Source organism: Pseudochaenichthys georgianus, chromosome 9 (genome assembly GCF_902827115.2).
Source record: "Pseudochaenichthys georgianus chromosome 9, fPseGeo1.2, whole genome shotgun sequence".
NCBI lineage: Eukaryota > Metazoa > Chordata > Actinopteri > Perciformes > Channichthyidae > Pseudochaenichthys > Pseudochaenichthys georgianus.
Window position 1 is genome coordinate 3,031,865 of NC_047511.1, and position 21,130 is coordinate 3,052,994.

General features: G+C 42.6%; 1 protein-coding gene across 1 annotated transcript; it reads left to right on the forward strand.

The window, feature by feature from the left end:
- The first annotated feature begins 291 nt into the window (after positions 1 to 291).
- On the forward strand, positions 292 to 21,103 carry LOC117452018 (hippocampus abundant transcript-like protein 1). The gene is made up of 12 exons (XM_034090433.2): positions 292 to 610; positions 2,990 to 3,082; positions 4,186 to 4,248; positions 7,712 to 7,839; positions 9,391 to 9,505; positions 10,733 to 10,951; positions 11,467 to 11,580; positions 13,170 to 13,241; positions 14,081 to 14,193; positions 16,014 to 16,111; positions 16,361 to 16,503; positions 17,315 to 21,103. The coding sequence occupies exons 1-12, from the start codon at positions 554 to 556 to the stop codon at positions 17,543 to 17,545; spliced, it is 1,446 nt and encodes a 481-aa protein (XP_033946324.1). The 5' UTR covers positions 292 to 553; the 3' UTR covers positions 17,546 to 21,103.
- Positions 21,104 to 21,130: the final 27 nt, after the last annotated feature.

A 21,130-nucleotide genomic window follows, 5' to 3' on the forward strand; every position in this document is an offset into this window, starting at 1 on the left:
CAATAATCTTTTGATTTTAGTGTGTTATGATATTAAAATTAACGATGCTGTCCGCTTCATATGTGGAAACAATTATTAAAACCACATCTGCATTGTAGTGTGGACGATGGCCCAGCAGGAGGTGCTCTCTGTCTGCTCTAGAACTGATCTATGAACAGCTCGCGTTTTACGGTCATTCATTGGTTGAAGCCGGGGAAATATAGTGTTCGTTTTATTACCAGAGACGGCCCCAAAGGGCGGTGTTTTGCATTTAACTGTAACCGACGACAAGGAGTTGACTGCACCGCTCAGCCGGGGAACCCTGGTGTTGAAAAACTCGGCAACATTAGGGTCAGTTATAATCAGAGCATAGGAATTTTTGGTAAAAGCAAGACGCCGAGCCTTCAGGGTTTACCGCTTGCGTTTACCGGATACAGACTTTAAAGTCCATGATAGCGCATACACGTAGTTGTAATTCACACAGCAGCGGGACACCCTGGAAGAGACGGAGAAACCACAGGAGGATGCCGAGCAACAAGGACTCGATGTGAACATTATTACGGCAAGATGTGAGATGAACCGGGAGAAAACGGCAACCGAGGCCAACGACAACATGTTGGTCCGGGCATCGGTAAGTGCTCTAGCTCGGTCGGTTTAAACTGCTGCTGGGCAACACCTACCTTTAACGTTAATCAAAACTAAGCTAACCAGTTAGCTGTAACAGAAGACAATAGTCATTTGTTTGGGAGTTGTTGGCTAGCTAATGAGCCAAGGTTAGCTTTGTAGCAGAAGCTTAGCTAGCTAGAATGTGTGGTGCCGTTAATGTGTTCGTGAAACCTATTTCACTGGGTATTATAGCCAGCTAACTCCTGTTTGCGTCAAGTGAACCATAACAACTAATAGCGCTGTTTCACGGATCCAACCGTTAGCTGTCACTCCAGAGAAAGGAAGATCAAATGCCAGGTGAAGCTTGTTTGTTCACACCTGAGGACATTTCGTTCACCAGTCCGCTTTAGATGCTGCTGTTGTGATTGTTGACAAATATAAACATCCATGAGTGTGCAATAGTAGTTTATAGATATTCATTTCGGTCTTTTTTTAGTAATGATTTCACCCAAAAATATATACATTAAAAAACATTATGTACGTTTCCAAAGTACAATATTTACCTAACTTATGTCACAACAATACTTTTTAAGAGCAAACTAAAGACCCACCTTTTTAATTTGATTTTCTACTGAATTATATTTTATTCTTATTTTACTCTTTAATTGTATTATTTTTTGTATCCCTTATTTTTATTTTTTTATTCCTGGTTTATGCAGTCCTGCGTGGGAATTACGTGTACTTTGTAATCACAAAGCTATACCTTGTCATACCTTTGAAGAATGACACAGTATTGTTTTTATTTATTTTGATGTGTTTGGGTTGTAAAATACTTTGAATTAACTTTGTGTATGATGGAGTGCTATACAGACACAGTTTGATTTGATATACCAGACAAGCAAGATTCATCTTCCCGTCATCACATGGGGCCTTCAGAGGAGCGTTACTTCGCATTACCAGTCTCTCTTTATCAAAACCAAAAGCTGTCCATCTCTGTCTGGTGTATGAACAACAAACCTGCGAGTACTCTATTCTCAGTAGGCCTTGCTCCTTTTGACGGGAGGTGTAACTAAAAGCCCTATGGAGCTTTTCTCCTCTGTTACCCCTGTTATATACTTTTGTTTTTGTACCAACAAACTCAAATCAAACAAGCAGTTGACTTAAAAGGTGTAGGCTTGTTATACTTCCTCTTTACTTGTCATATGTATATCCACTTCCAACTTTTGGCTACACAAATTCAAACTGTAAACAAAGTGTTTTTTACAGAGTAATATTCATAGCACAAATGTATATCAGCTCTTTCTAATTTCCAACAACCTCTGATAGTGCAGTTAACATGAACTATATCACAAGTGTTTAAAGACTCCAGGTAAATAAATAGGGCCTCGGTTGGCTGGCAGTAGTCCAATTGATTTAGAGACCTTCCAGCACTGTAGCATGAACGTTGGTATGTGTTTCCAATTGGCTCTTTGTATATATAAAGGTGTTCCCCCATACTTTCACAAAGTATATAATATATGAAACTGAGAGAGCTGCACAACTTAAACATATATCCTTATGGTGATTTGTTTTGCAGTACATTTTGATGTAATGTAGTCCTTTTGTATGTACTGTCTTCATCTACAGAATGGACATTCCACTGTATTGTACACGCTCATAACGTTATATGAGACACTGGCTGTCATGGAACGCATCGTGGACATGACAGTAACTATGACTACATATAGGCCTCTAGTTCACCCGGCTAATACAACTCTTTAACTGGACTATTTCTCCTTAAGTGCGAAACGCATTCAGCTTCACATCCAAATAATCTAGAGCTGCAAGTAATGATGTTGTCTATCGCCTTTCTGAGCAATTCCCAAAAGTCCCTTTTTTTTGCACCACTTTTTATAGGATTTTGTTTCCTCTAGCTTTTGAATTCCTTCGATAAATGTCTTAACCAGTATGAAAACAGCGATAGAAAGTTTTTGAAGAAACATTAGAGCGGTTATTGCACACGGCATCTATTGCACGTCTGTCCGTCCTGGAGAGGGATCCCTCCTCTGCTGCTCTCCCTGAGGTTTCTCCCATGTTCCCTTAAACTGTGGGTTTTCTCTGGAAGTGTTTCCTTGTACGATGTGAGGGTCTAAGGACAGAGGGTCTAAGGACAGAGGGTCTAAGGACAGAGGGTCTAAGGACAGGGGGTGCCGTATTGTCATACTGATATTCTGTACACACTGTGAAGACAAATGCAACATTTGTGATATTGGGCTATATAAATAAACATTGATTGTGCCCTACTGTAACCATGCATCATGTTGGAGTAAACTGTTGGTAAAAGATATTAGATCAGATTGGACAGGAAGTGAGATTGCTTCCCACAGATGAATAGTTAATGTTTCTGCCTCTCCTCTCGCCGCAGCAAGGCCGAGGCCGGGCCAAAGTGACTCATGCGGTGGTGGTGATCTTCCTGGAGTTCTTCGCCTGGGGGCTGCTGACCACACCCATGCTGACCGTGAGTAAACGCATTGCAAACAACAACAAACCACAACAAAACTTGTTAGTCCAGTGAGCTGGATGTTTGCCAGACGAGCTTACGGCTTGGCATGCTAACTTTTTTAATAGTTTTGAATTGGACTGATAGCCAACCTGACACAAATTAAAATGTAATACTTTTTAAATCGCCTATGACTCATTAAAACAAACTACCAACGCAGCAGTTAAGCTTGTCTACTGGTTTTGGTTCAGAAATACGACAATTCTGTCTCTCCTAGCACTTTCATGACTTTTGCTACTACAAATAATACTTTATAAAGGGCCCTGTTGGACATGAACATGTCACAAAGGGATGTATGAATCTGGTTTGAGTTTGTCACCCACAGCTGCTCTGTTTTACACAAGCATTGTGCGCTAGCATGGCTAAAATCAAATTCTTAAATTGGCAACAACATCTTTGCTTCAGCTCCTCACTATGTAGTACATGTTGATGGCACAATGTAATGGCTGTAGAGTAATGACAGCTACCGAGGTCCCATAAGCCTGGCTTTACAATGAGATTCTGTCCAATCAGGTCCAGGTCTCAAAATAAAAGGCCTAGACATATAAAATGCCTCTTAGCCAACCAGAGAGCACTTGGCTAAGAGTCAAAGGTGGTAGCCATGGTGATGATATATACGAGTAGATTGATCTTAATGTTCATATGAAAATCTGACATGATGTTACCAATGTGACTGTTCAGTTATTGTGGAAGCAAATGCTTTGTTTGTTGATAGCTCTAAAGGAAATTCAGCGTCCAGTTGTCTTTCGGACAAAGCACCAACTTCAAAAGCGCTAGTGGAGGAAAAGTTGAAAAGCTGCTTGTTTCCGCTTCAACAGGCTTTAACAAAAGCTGTCTGTTTGTAATCTAATTAGTGGGTGGGTCGGTCAAAAAGTGCACGTGTGTGTCAAAAGTTACAGACGGTTGATTTTCTAAATAGAAAGTGAAATGCTAAATAGTCTAGTAATTGCTGGATAGGATTTTTCATTGGTTGCTTTAGCGATTGGGTTTATGATTTCCAGAATCAGATATCAGTATTATGTTACAAAAGATATGAACAGGACATTGTGTTTCTGTTTCAGGTCCTCCGTGAGACGTTTCCTCAGCACACCTTCCTCATGAACGGCCTGGTTCACGGTGTGAAGGTAAGACCTCGCAGACACAATCACATCAACCTCTGGAGGATTGTAGAAGCAAATACTAACCGGAGATAGTGATCAGGAGTGGAGTGCACCAGCTGGGCCTAAGCTGGGCCTAACTCTACGTCCGACGTAGAACCGAAGGTTAAGACCAAACTAAAGTTATGACTAGTGCACCACTTAGACTTAAGCCGTGTATGCGTTGCGCCCGGGTGTAACTTTTACGCCTAGTATGGAGCAGGCGTAAATCAGAAAGACAGACTAGTATCCATAGTAACGTAAAACAGGCAAGAAGGAAAATAACTATGGCAGTGCGTCTTGTTTACATGTTGTAACAACGAAAGGGCATTAAGAAGAGAGAGAGTCGTCCGTGATGGAACAAACCCACTGGACATCTATTCAGTGAGCTGATAGAGGTTTCGTTTCAGCAGACGAGCCTTTTTGATTGAATCGAGGAGATCTCCCCTCAGCAACAGAACGGATCAGACAGAAACGCTGCGCTCTCCCCAACCTTGCAGGCGCTGATTGCGCTCAGATTCTACTTTAATACTGTGGGAGACGTGATTAATGTTCATCGCACAACTGCATGTCGGGCTACTAGACACGTTTCCTTGGCTCTCCAGCGCCGCCTTAGGAATTATATTCACTTCCCAACACAAGAAGAAGCAGCAAAATCCTCCTGGCATCCGTGAAGATATCGGTGGACGACTTAACCTCAATCACACAATAAACAACACAGCCCTGTATATTTGTACTATGAACGCTGGTTTTTTGCAATTGCATTTCAATAAGCTCCCATTGTGACCACATGTTTTCATCAGGCCGTTTTATAGCCTATTTTATTCAAAACACACACGAGAACATTAGATAACAACATTTGGAGAACTATTAACATGACATTGAGATCAAAACAAGTACAACAAATATAATTAGAGAATGGTGAATGACAAATTGTCTTCTTCAGTGATTCTTTGATGATTCTTAAGAATTATAATTTTGAGTCTTAATTTCTCCTTCTCCTGCTCAATGTTGTCGTGTTCCGCTCTCAGTTGTGCGGTCTCCACCTCCACACGAACGATCTCTTTCTCCACCAGTCCACGCTGGAGCTCTGTAAAATCCCTCTTTGTTTTTCTCTTCTTTTGGTTTCTGTTATCCATCACTTCGCTATCCAAGTCTTAGCTCGCTCTGAATGGAGGAGTTCGAGTGTTAAATTATGTAGACGTGTGTTGCTTGGCAACAATTACTGTTTCGCGTGTATTCACATGGACGCGCAGCTTAAGACCAGGCGCATTTTAAGACCAGGCGCATTTTAAGACCAGGCGCAGCTTAAGACCAGGCGCATCTTAAGACCAGGCGCATCTTAAGACCAGGCGCAGCTTAAGACCAGGCGCATCTTAAGACCAGGCGCATCTTAAGACCAGGCGCATCTTAAGACCAGGCGCATCTTAAGACCAGGCGCAGCTTAAGACCAGGCGCAGCTTAAGACCAGGCGCAGCTTAAGACCAGGCGCATCTTAAGACCAGGCGCATCTTAAGACCAGGCGCAGCTTAAGACCAGGCGCAGCTTAAGACCAGGCGCAGCTTAAGACCAGGCGCAGCTACGACCGAGACTAGTCAGGCTTGGTGCACTCGGTGTAAATTCGAATCACTAAGTCGGACGTAGCTAAGCCCGACGTTAGAGTTAAGACCTTTTTTTTTTTTACGCCCAGCTGGTGCACTCCACTCCTGTAATCTGTCTTCTATTTGTATGTAAACAACAAAATGGAACTTTGAAATAATAGAAACGGAGCTGCTAACACAGATATTGCCAGGGATACTTTTGTCTTCAGATTCTGATACCTCCACTCTGAACCTGACACTGATCTGATACCAGAGATCTTTTTGTCCAACATTTAAAATCTGTAACCCTCAAGGTGTGGCTCCATTGTTGTGTAAGGGATGCAACGGTGCTAGAAACTGCAGCCACCTGTGCCTAAAGGAATGAAAGGAATGAAAGTAAAGAAAGTGGAAGAAACCCAGCCTCTTAAATATGTCAGTATCGTAATCAAGCAATGTTACGTCCCATCTGACATGTACTCTATCTCCCCCATTCCTTTCGTCTCTGCACTGTTGGCAATAGAGTGGAGCAGTGACTGTCTTTTTCTAGGCCGACCAGGAAGTTAGCATCCCATGGGCTCCCTCAACAATAGGCAATGGGATGTTTTCATTGGGTTTAGGCATACTGCAGAAAATAAGCTTTGTGGCCAACACGCATGATACTTTATACGTTTTCTCAGTGTGATCATTTCCAAATATTAACACCAGTAAAGTATCGGCAGAAATAAAAAGCCAAAGCAATGCTTTTAACAAACAACCTCATCGTCCCACGGGTGCCCGTCACCACTGCTAAGCTAAAGACAGAGCTGTGTGGGCGTGATGACGTCATTTTTATGGCGCATTTCCACTACCGGGCCTCGCTCGGTATGGCTAGGCCTCGTTAGGCCATGGTAGGATTGGCTCACTTTATGCTGCGTTTCCATTACAGTTTAGTAGCTGGGGTAGTTACTATAGTAACGCCGTGTAGGCGGAGCCGTGACGTCATCTTCAATGAGCACCACAGAAAGACAACACAGCCGTTAGCTCTTAGCACTCAGAGCTCACAGCTCCTCATATCTGTTCAGAAACTAGACAGAAGTTAAACAAGTACAAACCACAGACTGCCTGTGTCATGGAGAATACAGTCGCTGGTTTATTTATGTCTGTAGGCCGTTGTGAGTGTGGACGGTCGGAGCATATATAACGTTAGCTTAGCCAATCTCCATTCAGGGAACAAGCATTCTAAAAGGTGTTTCTCTGCCGTCTGTCTGCAGACTTGTCAAAGCATTAATGCATGGTTTTTACTAACCGGTATCAGTGTGTTGTTACTTCGGCATCATTTTGAAACGTGTATTACAATTAAATCACGGTCAAATATGTTCATCTTGTTGTAGTTGTAGCCCCTTGCCAGCGATTCTCTCTAGTTTAGCATACTCAGCCCGGTTGTTTGCCCGGAAAGAACTTCGATTTTATGGGGCCAGAAAAACTGTGAAATAGTACCCGCTAGCCGGAACTACGCCAAGTGGAAACGCAACCAAAAACGGGCCGGGCACGGCTCGCTCAAAGCGAGCTCCGCGCTGTAGTGGAAATGCGCCATTAGCAAACTGGTTTTATGACACATAGAAGCTTCAGACATTCACCAGTGAGGTATTTACCCACCTATCATAAAACAAAAGGTACACATGTGCTCTGCTTGGGTTAACCACATACCTTATTTAAGACTTCTACACATAAACACACTCAAAAAAACATCGACTGCGAGAGGAGGGAACCCGAAATGCGAACTCATCCCATGTGTAAGGACTCATTCCGCTATATATAGAACGCTATAGTGACAAAAGATCCTAACTAGCATTTTCCTTAACACCAATGTTCTCTACTGTGTTCCTGCAAAGGGCTTCCTGTCGTTCCTGTCGGCTCCTCTGATTGGTGCACTGTCAGACATCTGGGGCAGGAAGTCCTTCCTCCTCATGACAGTCTTCTTCACCTGTGCCCCCATCCCCTTCATGAGGATCAGCCCCTGGTAAGACCATCTTTGTCTGTTGGGTGATGGTTTCTGGATGACTGAAACCCGTTTGAGTTCCTCCCCAGCTTCTTCAAGGGAACTGTTTGTAGTTTTAATTGTTTTCTGCCCAAAGAAAGTCTCTGGATATGTTGTAGCAGCAGCTGGTGTGATGCAGTGGGGGAGGGGTAAGCAATGTTTTGGGTCAAAGCTGTTTTTGTGCACATTATGACACAGAGTCCCAACTGGCATTGCAGGGTTCTGTGTTTGGCGTGTTCCTGTCCCTCACTTAGAAAGAACCACAACAGAAGAGGAACAGCTGGTTCTGGAATATGAAATGAGGAGTTATTTACCTCAGCGTTACGTTCATAAACAAAAACTAAGTTGAAAACAGATTTTAAAGAGATGTTGTTGTTAAATGTTGTTTATCGTGTGGATTCTAGTTCTGCAGTGTTTGTTGTTGGATTAAAAAGTTGTGACTTTAATATGATGGTGATTTTGAACTAATGAAAGTAATGGCTGGTCAGTGCCCTGTTCTCAGTAGAGGCTGTTGGAGTTGGAACAGTCACATGCTGTTCATGTGAGCAGCTGAGGATCAGCATGTCGGCTGCAGAGCGACGGCAAACATTCTCAGCTAGAAAGCACTCTTTAATCCGGTCTCACAGTCTTCATGTGTTCTTCATGGAAAGTGCACAGTCGCTGTATTCATCCATGAAACACGAGCGAAGTGAAGCATCACTCTGAAAACACATTGTACAACATATAAAACACAGCATTAAAAAAAACACATAATTTATATATATTTATCTTTTTATCCTCAGACAATAAATCTGTTTTTGTTTCAGTTGACGGTGAAAAATGCTTCTGAAATCTCTTTGCCACTAGTCTGTAGTCCTGTAGTCGTACTGTGCTCCAGCAGCAAAGTGCAACTCATATCAAATCCCTTCATTAAGCCGAGACTCTCAAGCTGGTTTTGGTCTCGGTTGTTGGTGCCATGAGGGCACCAGTTAAGTCGTGATACCCACACGGGGATTTGACCTGCACCCAAACCTATAACACTCAAGTAAAGGGACAACTCCGACAATAAGGATAAGAGGCCCCTTTCAATTAGTGTTGCTCTTTGAATAGGTCGGAATGTGTGCCTTTGTGATATTCTGTGGCTTGCCCGACTTCCTGCCGAGTAAGCATAATAACGCTACATTATGGCTTGTCATCTGCTTTGTCCACAAGTCATAGACGGCTGTCTTTGCAGCTCTAAATGACCGTCTCTCAATAATACGGTGCTGTGCATCAATTGCTAAACAAAATGTGAGAAGAGAAAAGAGTGTTTGATTATAGGGATACAGAAACACATCACTTTAAAATGTGTACAGCTTGTTTTTACACCGAGCTGCACAAATTGAAAACTGAGAATCTGTGGCTCTGCACCGGAACATTCTACTTTGAACTATCGGCTATTTAAGATGATTACAGACGCCTTGAAATCAGAGATGCATTGAATAACAGAATTGAGACATTGTGAGTTGTGCTGCTTTGCAAAGTGTTGTGAATGTGCTGTGTCTCTGTGTGCAGGTGGTATTTCGCTCTGATATCGGTCTCCGGGATCTTCGCAGTGACATTCTCAGTGATCTTCGCCTACGTAGCCGACATCACCGAGGAGCACGAGAGAAGCACGGCGTACGGACTGGTAACTACAGCTGCAGATACAACCAAGGACACAGCACGTCACCTGGTCACAGCTGTAGGATAAAGCTACCTCTCAGCGCTAACACCGGTCTGAATGTTCTTAAGCGTGCGGAGGATGGAGGAGCAGCACTCAGGTTACTGCAATGGCTCCTTGTGGGAACACAATGCAGGTCTGCAGAGAACCAGGTCACAGGAAGTGCAAGATCAGATGTGCTCTCTTGAGTTGTCTTTGTTTATGGCATTGAGGTTTAGAGACCAATAGTGATCGAGCCAAGAGACTGAAGCAGTGCATTCTGGTCCCTGCCCCCTGCTGTGCTTGCTGTTTTATGATGCTGCTTAAAAAGATGTGGTTCTAAAACGAGTACTGGTTTTCGACTGACAAAGTGGTTGACACACGAAGGTTCAGCCGCTTCTGTCTCTGCTCTTCGGTACACAGAGCGGTGGGTGTTTGTGGGGCACCGAGACGTTGGAAGGAGTGACTGTAAGCTTTTGCAGCTGCGCTCATAACATAAATATAGGGGACAGATCTAAAAGCTATGATTAGCCTTGCACTAAAATGATCAATTTCTCCTCGTATTTACAAAGACTGATATTAACAGCCGCAATGGAAGCTGTGAGTGGTTGTTCCTCGTCACCTGACGTGCACGTTGCTGCGTTCTGAAGGCTGACTTACTTCTAACCACCGACTCAGCCACTGCTCCCTGGTCAGTCCTGAAGATGGGCGGTTTGGAACTCTTCCAGTGTGCAGAAAGAGAGTAGTCCTACCTAGCCGCTGACATGTCTCGTGAAAATGCATATTCCACTAATTATCCCATTAATGCCCCCAAGACCACTGCCGTTTTAAATAACTTACATTTCCCTTATTTTCCAACTGTAGTCATAATGTTCCCATGGTGTACCATCGCCGTTCTGAGTTTGCAAAACTGTCATAAAAAATGCTACATTTGAAATGTAGATTATAAAAAGTGAACATGCTGTGTCATGACCTTTGATTAAATTCTGAATATTGTCATCTCCTGAAAGAATTAGGTGTTGTGTGTCGCACAATAATGCCGAATGGTAGTTGGAGCATGGTCGTGTGGTTTCACTCGCATTATGACGAAGTGATAAAATACACGTTTGAGCAGTTTTTTATTCTAATGCATTTGTTTTGTTTTATATTTGTAGACGCAGTTAAAGACCGCAGCCCCAGTAACGTCTATATGTTTCTCTCTCTGCGTCTCATCAGGTCTCTGCAACCTTCGCGGCCAGTTTAGTGACGAGCCCAGCCATCGGGGCCTACCTGTCGGCGCAGTACGGGGACAGCCTGGTGGTGCTGCTGGCCACGGTGATCGCTGTGCTGGACATCGCCTTTGTGTTCTTCGTGGTCCCCGAGTCGCTGCCAGACAAGATGAGGCTGACGTCCTGGGGCTTCCCCATCTCATGGGAGCAGGCCGACCCGTTTGCTGTGAGTTTACAAACACTGAAAACAACACACTGTGACAAAGGGGGGGTCAAAGGTCACAGGTCGCATGGAGTGTGTTCTCACCAGCTGACCCCATGACACAGCAGATCAGAGGAGGCACAACATCAAAGCACGTTGTTCCTTGTTGACCAGTAGTCGTCAGTTCAAGCGATTAATTGACCTATTATTTATATTAATATCTTAAACTTTAATGATAAATTGTATTTCTAAATGTTTTCGCCTCACAAAATGTTTGTTTTTTTAAATAAATCAATCGCTGGACTAAGACTTTTAGCAGACTAACGTTTGGTCGACGAACAGGGCATCCCTAATGTTTATAACGGTGTAAATGCTTGTTGACCTGTAGCAGCTTAACGGTAAAGCCTTAAACGCTGCTGGGTGAAGTATTGACGGGTTCTTTGGGATTGATTGATTGATTGATTGGTTGATTGATTGATTGATTGGTTGACAGCTCGACTGATACGTTGTAGTGAGCGCTGATTGTTCTCTGTGTGCAGTCCCTGCGTCGTGTGGGGAAAGACAGCACGGTGCTGCTGATCTGCGTCACAGTGTTCCTGTCCTACCTGCCCGAGGCCGGCCAGTACTCCAGCTTCTTCCTCTACCTGAAACAGGTCTCACACACACACACACACACACACACACACACACACACACACACACACACACACACACACACACACACACACACACACACACACACACGGCTGCATCAGTGTTTGCTGTGGTGAGCAGAAGGACTCATCACGGTACCCTGAGCATAGTAAACGACGCAGACCCAGATGTGCGTTGGTGGGATGATGAAGGACAACTTCTTAAACCATTTTAACCTGAACTGTAGTGCTCAACAATTTGAAAAAAATATAGCAAATGCGATTGAATTTACAATATATGAAGCCATTTTTAATAAATGTTTACATTATTATTATTCTTGTTTCATTGAAAGAGATATTAAAATACAAATATTGCATCTCCTGATTTGTATACCGCACCTGTCAAGGTTCTTTATTGTCAGACTAACATAGCTCCAGAGTAATTATGTTATGCAACACATTAACACAGACAAGCAGACAATATGTCCACGTTACGAGTTCAATCAAATATAGATGTGGTGTTCACCCTGACCTCATAGCATCCAGGACCCGGGCCGAGTGGCAGTATTTGTTCATCAGAATAAATACTTCCCTCACGGTCACTGGTATGGGCCACAGGCTCAGCTAATACCACCCTCACATCAGCCAATCAAATGACCTCAGCCAGAAAGCAGCAGGGACTGTCTCTAAGAGCAATACGTATTCGGATCAACTGACAGCTGTTAGTCATCTCTCTGCCGATGAACACGATTCCACCCACAGATCTGCATTAGCACGGCACCAACTCCACCCAGTCACCATTTCAGATGTTCTCCGTGCATTAACAGGCCCTCTTTTCTATAAAGATGTATAATGGCTACACGGAGCTCAGTTTTATCAGAAGCACTTTTTTTAAGGAGATCTTGCTTTTTTGTTGTTTTAAACAAATGTATATTTATAGGCCACCAATGCCTTTTATAGTAGAGACAGAATCGAAATGGGGATGACACGTGGGTAAATGATCCCGGGCCAGGTTCGTACCCTGGTCTTCCGCTTGGCAGCCAGAACATGGGCCCAAGATATTGTTTTCTTTACTTGAAGTATAGCTATTTGTTTACCATAAAGGTTCCATGCTGAAAGTGTCCAACTTCTTCTGTAAGTCAGCGGGTCTGTGTGATAAACAATGCATTTGTCAATAAACAATAGCTGACTAAACCACTGATGGATCAATGTAGGTTCAGTGTTTCAACGTTTACTTTCGTGGGTTTTCTTTCTGTTTTTAACTTTTACAAATAACACAATAGAACAATAAGTCAATACGTATGACCTATTGGTGAATAAACCCTCGCATTTCTGCATTTGTTCTAATCTGTTGGTAAGCTTGCAAATTCCTCCATGTTCATACCGAGTTGCTCTTAAACGACTTCTCGACGCAGTCGGGACGCATTTCATTTGGTCCTTTATACACGAATCGTGCCGCAGTCCACCACGTCTCTACATTCCAAAGCCTGTGAATACCCTTGATGTTCCCCTCGATGGATACATTATATCTGTGTGTGTTCAATGAGGGTCCTTCACTGACGGAATGTTAATTATTGACTCGCTGTACGGTGTGTTGCTCTCTGTTTCAGGTGATTGAGTTTTCTCCTGCAGCAATCGCTGCCTTCATCGCCATGGTGGGGATCCTCTCTATCGTCGCTCAGGTACACAAACCCCCAGCTGATGTCATCATGGAGGATTGGTACAGAATCCGTCCTCACTGTCTGTCCAAAACTAAATGGACAAAGTAGAAACAACCTTCCTCCCAAGTGCCACAGAAGTGAAACTCTTCACGCCGAGTTGGTTTAATGGACGTTGAGAACCAGTGGTGGAAGAAGCGTTCCGATCTTTTCAGTACAAGAACTAATGCCACACTTTGTAAATACTCTGATACAAAATGTTAAATGTAGTGAAGTAAAAAGTACTATATTTCCCTATCAATTATAGGGGAGTAAAAGTATTTAGTGTCATGAAAAGAAAATACTTACAAGTACCTCAAACATGCACTTAAGTACTGTACTTGAGTAAATGTGCTTAGCTTTCCACCACGGTTCAGAAAAGATTAGAACACATTTTAATCCTCCACATTTTTGTATTACAGCAGCATGTAAATAAAGCATTCCACGTCGCCGGTCAGAAGTCCAATAAATATGAAGTGCAAAAATATACATACCGACAGATGTTAGTTCTAGGGTTAAATATGGATACTTGTGTTTTTGTTCAATCACGGCTTCTATGTAAGATCTGATCGGCTTAATTGGAATGAATTAGACTTTTATGTTCACGCCTGAACTCTCCCAAGTCTCAATGGTGAACACAGGAAGTGATTTACACAGGAGCTATGGTGCTGTACCTGACCTAAGGAAACATGGATTTAATTATATTTAAGATGTTTTAACATGTCAGAACATATGTGTTACTGATTTACATAAATAATATTAAGATTGTTTGAGACTTCATTCATCACGTACCATAATCTCTCTCTCTCTCTGTTGTGCGTCAGACTCTCTTCCTTAGTGTTCTGATGAGGACCATTGGTAATAAGAACACGGTTCTCCTGGGTCTGGGCTTCCAGCTCTTCCAGCTGGCCTGGTACGGCTTCGGCTCCGAGCCATGGTGAGTACAGCCACTGAGAGCATTACCTCAGGTTACACGGCTTGGGTTAATACTAAGTGCTTGGTCAAGTTTAACATTGAACCTCGGTCTGCTCGTTTTAGCCAGCGAGCTCTACGAGGTCGCTGTGAGCAAGCCACTTCGTGCAGTCCTAACAATCCACAAAAATAAGTTTAGTCAATAAACGCCAGCTGTGGACAAAAGAAAAAAGAAGTGTTTTCCTCCGTCAGAAAACACTGCTGAATACTATTTTAATATTTATTTTTGATATTTGTAGAACATGGACAGAACGCTGGAGGACAGAGTAGAGAAGAACACAGGAAGTAAACGCTAACGGGAACACAATATGGGCCCTGGCAGTGTCTAAAGACTGGTTAGTGGAATAGATGAAGTGAACAGAGTTGGACAGTTACAGAAACCTCGGTCAGTGTCCCGTCATTTTAAGTTAACCTTTCTGTCGCTGCAGTTCCAGCCGAACAGACAATCTAAGCTGAAGCAATGCCATCATTTTTAAATCAATACTTAAATCAACATTGTGATCCTGATCACCTTGTTGGTGTTCTTTTTTCAATAATGACAGGCGCATTATCCCTTCCACTAATCCTCTTTAAGGGGGTCCCAAACTAAGGCAGTGTGCCAAAAAGCACGCGTCCGATCGTCCGGGACGTGTTATTTACAATATGGGACAAGTACATCTTTCCATTGACGTGTCCGGCGGACAAGTGACGTTTTTTCGTCCATATTTATTCACAAATTATTGATAAATTCAGCTTAAAAAAGGCAGAACTCATTTGCAAACTGTCCCCGGTGGGCCCGGGGTGGAATTATTAAAGACCGTGGTACCGTTAAGTTCCGACGTTATCGGTCTTTTTATCGGTACTGGAGACATGTAAAAAATATGTCATATGTATTATTGCTACATAATCATTATATTGCAGTTTTAGTTTCGCCTTCTCCGTTTCTAATACGCAAAAAGGTGTGTGTGTGTGTGTGTGTGTATATACTTGTACAGTTCTGTATGTTCACATTATTTACAATTTGTTTAGTTAATTTACCTTTTTTCTTCTTCAAAAGAACCGATACGAGTACCGTTAAAGGACCGGATCGATAAAAGTAGTAGTACCGTTAAAACGATATCCATCCCTATGTGTGATGCAGTAAAATCTTACTACGTTAGCGGTGCCGTCAAACCGTGGGAAAATGTAAAATACGATGCCGAAGAAGAAGATGATTCCAGTGGCCCCAAGAGGAAGATTCTTGTATAGCACGTTTTTTGCCAAATATGAACAAATACACAATACAATTTTACCTTAGTTACAGTAACCCAGATTCTTGTATGCTTTATGTTGATATTTAAAATAGGTAAGAAAATTGCCAAACTCACTTGTCCGTGGACAAGTACTCTCTCAAAACGTGTTCTTACACTGTAAGGCAAAAACAATGCAGGACAAGACACTCTGATATAACTCAATCAGCAAATAAGCACATTGACAAACTAAATAATATTGCAAACAATTAAGAAAGAAGGAAGCATTATCATTCTTATCATTCTATTGATAAAGTAACGCCAGTAATGCCATTACAGAATGAGCTTTAAGATAAAACTATTTTTTTCATAAGCAAAATGACTGAAACATTTGAAGATCGTATTTTACTAGCTTTTTATATTTTCTTACAGTTTTCATACTGTACTTCATGTTATCTCAAAATGATACAAAATGAAATCATTATAGAATCATATATTATTATTCTTTATAATGTGTTATTATGTAATTTGTTTACAGTTGGAATCCCTCACAATTCACTTTTTGATCGTGTTTCAGGATGATGTGGGCAGCAGGAACAGTAGCAGCCATGTCCTCCATCACCTTCCCAGCAGTCTCTGCTCTGGTGTCACACTGCGCAGCACCTGACCAGCAAGGTCTGTCCACCTGTCTGTCCACCTGTCTGTCCACCTGTCTGTCCACCTGTCTGCCTGTCCACCTGGCTGTCCATCTGTCTGTCCACCTGTCTGTCCACCTGTCTGTACCTGTCTGTCTACCTGTCTGTCCACCTGTCTGTCTGCCTGAAGTAGAGAACATGGATACATTTATTTTTGCCCGTTTCTCTGTGAGTTTCTTTGTTGATGCATGTTTGAACCCGTCCTCATTGTGTGTCTGTGATGTTTCAGGTGTGGCCCAGGGGATGATCACAGGTATCAGAGGCCTATGTAACGGCTTAGGACCGGCTCTCTACGGCTTCATCTTCTTCCTATTCAACGTGGAGCTGAATGACGTCTCGCACGTGGCAGGAAGACCCCCACAGCACAAAGAGGTACAGCCACATACACAGGAAGTCGGCCGCTACCTTACCCGTATTACATTCTTATCGTTTTCCCAACCCAGTTGAGATTTAACCAGGCCCACTTCCACATCAATGTAGCTCTGCATGACTGCGTCATGGACGTATAAAGAGAACGTCGCCGTCCCCATGGCAACAACGCTAAAGTCATATCACATCTTCTCTAGCTTGGGAAAGACGATATGGGCTGTTAAACTGTCAGAGTCTGCGGTCTGCAGCAAGAGGAATATTTATTATCCTGACAGTGGATACCAAAGTACAAATACTCAAATACTGTACTCATGTACAAAACGACTATAAAGCTGCTTCATTATTTTTTAATCCATGGTGAATTAATTTTTATTTTTTTATTTACATCTACTCAGCTATGCATAACTGTGACCTTCTTTTTTTTAACTTTATTTTCCTTTTTTTAAACAACACATACAGTGTGAAAGACAAATAAACTGACTTGAAAAAGATGCTCTATGAAGCGACTGTAGCTTCAGATTCATATTTCGTGCTGGACTCCAAGACTGATGCTGCACTGACTGATTAACAACCCATATCGGTTTTTTCCCCAAATGATAGTAGACGTAAGTAATGCGTAAGTGGGCGTGGTTACATCTCAACTGGGTTGGAGAAACGATAGATGCTCAGGGGCCAGGGTTTGGACTGGATTTCTTTTCAGTGTTTGGCAGCACAGTCAGGGTTTATTTCCCCCTTCATGCAGGGTGAGCAGTCGAAAGCAGCCCTTCCCCTTGTGAATCTCCTCCGTAATGTGTTCATCTCTCTCTGTCTGCAGAAGGCCATGATCCCCGGTCCTCCCTTCCTGTTCGGAGCGTGCGCCGTGTTTTTTGCTCTCATTGTTGCCTTCTTCATCCCAGACGACCACCGACTGGTCGACGCCAAGACCTGCTCCACCCGCAAGTCCAGCAACGCCTCCACCGCACACGCTCAGAGTGCTAGCCCTCTGGCCACGCCCACCAGTGACGCAGAGGACATCGAGCCGCTCCTACAGGACAGCAGCATGTGACTGACAAGCAGTCCAGCCAATCACGGTGCAGCGGCCTTGAGCACAGTCTGCTAGACCTGCCCTCCCCTTCAGAATAAACTTTTTTATTTTTTTATTTTTTCAGATACAGACTGTCCCGTCAAGGAACGTTAGGCGGCAATCACACTGACGAGTTTAATTTCTTTACATGATGCATGGCATTTATTTCCTTATGTTTATGTTGCGCTAATAGATTTTAATTATATTCAGATTGGTCTAAAATGTAGCTTCAACTTTGAAATCTTAACGGACTGGTTGTTTTAGTCTGCTACTTCCAGTTCTATTTTCTTTTTGATGAAAACAGAATTCATTACATTTAGCCTGGATGTTCGATTGGGCGACAGTACATGAGTCCAAGAAAGATGACAATGTTGGTCAAGATCAAATTATTATTATGAATTTGAATCACTCGAACACCAGGACTATAGCTTGTCCTTCCATGTCAGTGAACTAGTTTTGGATCCTTTATCCTCCATCCGGTAGAGATGCGTGATGGAGGTAGTCATGGGAACAGATGTAACCTTGGATATAGTTTTCTGAAGTGTAACGCACCATGCATATCACTCACATTTTTAAAGCCTTCAGTCTGGTTGCCGCCCAATATCTCACTTTAAGAGTCATATTGCCTCTGTGTGCATCTGCTGCACCTAGCTCCACCCGTCAGGTCTGCAGAGGTCAGCAGATCAAACACCCCTCACATGCAATGAGGGACAACAAGAAGCTACCGACTGTTTAACTTGAAACTTCATCACGACGGGAGATAAGGCGGATCTGCTGGGCATTGTGGGATATGACACGGGAGATGGTGTTATATCAGTGGATAAACAGTTACCAAGACAACGGACTGTCGACCACACTGAGCATGTGCAAGATCCGAACAGCTGTGACATCATCCTCTACTGCTGTTGGTGTTCATATTGAGGAAGAACTAGAAAAATGATTTAGAAAATGAGACGACGGTTGATTTTAGGCGCGCTTGTACAGAGCTGGGGAGGTGTCATAGAGGGGGTTCTGAGAACCAGTTATTGATTTATGCTCTGAATGTAATGTTGTTTTGCCTCCTCCTCTCTTGGATGATAGGAATGAGACTAGCACATGTCTCTGGAACCTGATGTATTAGCTAAAACCTGAAGCCCATTAGGAAAGCATATCATTAAGGAAACGCTGCCTCGCATGCTTCTCTGAACGCTGATGCCCCACCACATGCAGCTGCTCAGACGGCCTCTATCCTCCCCTGCTGTTAAATCAATTGAATCTCAAAGACAAAACAACGTTGCGTTTTAACAGAACACATATGGAGTGTATCAGTCGAGTCTCAGATCCGTTATAGTCTGTCGAGTGAGAAACTTGTTTTGAATCCAGAGCATAAATGAGTAAATCCAGATGTTCCCTCCATCACACCCCCCGGCTCAGTGCGCTTCATTCATCTCACCAGATCACATTTTATTATCGGGTCTATCGCCCTCTCCTCGTCTGTTCTTCTGGTGTTTAAATACTTGAAGTGTGTTACGCCTGTCAGTTATTTCCAGGCTCTGAAACTGGCCCTCAAGGTAGGACGAATCAAGCGCTCCGGCGAGGAACTGATGTTCTTTGTCTGACTTTGACCTGTGCAGCTAACACTCTGTTTTCCTCGTCTGTAGTCAGATTTTTAAACGCCGGAAAAGTCCCGACTCCAGCCTGGGGGTTGTTGACCAAATTGTGCCATTTATTTTCTTGTTGAGTTTTCTGTTTCTGATGTTATTAAGAAATGTCTTTCCCAAAAAGAACACCCTCTCTTAGAATCACAGAGAACAAGCGGCCAATAGTGTCCCTCTCTGGTTAGACGTGATCCAAAAGACCCCCCCCCCCCATAACTTTCACACCAGTGCATGCTGGGACAGTCACCATGTCCAGTGATGGATGTGATGTTTAAAGGACTACATCGATGTCTTGTAACCTGTTACTTTATCTTTTTGCACACCCGTCTTCATTACATCACCATGTTTGACGTCACATGGTCGGCCTGTAGAGAGCAAACTCAAATATTTCCTGTTATTATAAATTGGTTAAATGTGTGCTTCTATCCACCCGTTTTTATGAGTTTTTCAAATCGTGCATTTAAAACCTGAGTGAAGAAGCCAAAACAATTTAGAAGATGGTGTATGGATAGAAATGATGTGCACTCCCCTTTAACACTTATTTTAACAATTCCTTCATAGAATAAATCCATTTCAACACGAGTTGAGATACAGCACCGTGCAATTGTGTTCATGAAAGCACCAACAAGGAGGGTTTTCAAAACCAAAAGTCATTGTATTGCTTTAAAACACACTTAGACATTTTATTTTATATTAATAAGTATTGAGTGCAATAGATTATCTCTTTATGTCTGCTATTTTCATCCAAATGAACAGAAACAAGTGGCTGCCTTAAAGGAAGACGGACCATTTAAAAACTGATGGAGAATAAGCAGCAACACATGCACCTCTGATATATAACGTTCTTATTTTGTATGTGATAAGCGATCAATCCATTTCTGAAATTCTGTCCATTCATTTCAAACTCATCCTCCTACAGTCCAAATTATTGTAAAAGAAACGGCTGCTTTTAAAGTTCTATCTGATATGCGGGTAGTTTCTGACAGGTCTCCGTTACAGACGTTACAGACGTGACAAATGTTACATTCGATGTCAGTTCATAGCTGGCGTTTTTTATTCAACATGACCTGAATGCAGCATCACACGTCGTTGTGGAAACACCTGAGGGAGATGATGGTCTGTGTAGCTTGATGAAGCGCAATCACGTTACAATTTGTCGGTTTCATGTGGAAGAGTTCCTCAAATTCAGTCTTTAAAACATGCAATTATTTTTTCCTTTAAGCTCTCAATCGATCCAAATTGTTTTTCAATCTCATGTTTCTCTCTTTCTCAAAGATGATGTCAAAAGCAGAAGTTGGACCTACAGTATATTTTTCTACAGTCAATCTGAACCAATCAAGATCCCAGAATGCATCAGTGTTTTTAGCTAGTTCTCCTCCGGTGTGCTGTCCGGTCTTTATGTTGCTGCTGCATTCACGTCTCATGGGAAAACATGGACAACACTTCCTGCGCGCGCTGCTAACATGGATCCATGCATACAACTGCAAATGTCTTTTTAAATCTTGTTACCTGAAACTGAATGTCATTGGTCAGCAGTGGGACATTTGAATGAGTATATTTCACCGTATTTAAAACATGTCATGTATTGCAAGTGTATTTGTTCATCGTTATACTTATCCAGCTGTTTAGACTTTTAACACGCCAGAGCTTTTGTAGAAAAACCTGATACACATTTTAGAATAATTCAAATAGGTAATGCTTTGGTAGCAACACTTTCAAACAAACTTGGATGTACTTATCTTAGAATTAAGTGTTACTCCGTGTTGAAAGGTGTGAAGTTCCACTTTCCGATGGGACGTGGAGCGACAACATGGCCGACAGTTGAAACTCACCAAACTGATGATGGCTCTGTTTTTGTACGTCGCCACTAGTTACTGAATATACATCTTTAAGAGGACTTTGATTTGAGTTCATGGTCATTATTCAACTT

Coding starts and splice junctions, on each gene's coding strand:
- LOC117452018 (XM_034090433.2), top strand. CDS start 554: ATGAACCGGGAGAAAACGGCAACCGAGGCCAACGACAACATGTTGGTC. Junction 7,840..9,390: donor TTCATGAGGATCAGCCCCTG/GTAAGACCATCT, acceptor CTCTGTGTGCAG/GTGGTATTTCGCTCTGATAT. Junction 13,242..14,080: donor TCCTCTCTATCGTCGCTCAG/GTACACAAACCC, acceptor GTTGTGCGTCAG/ACTCTCTTCCTTAGTGTTCT.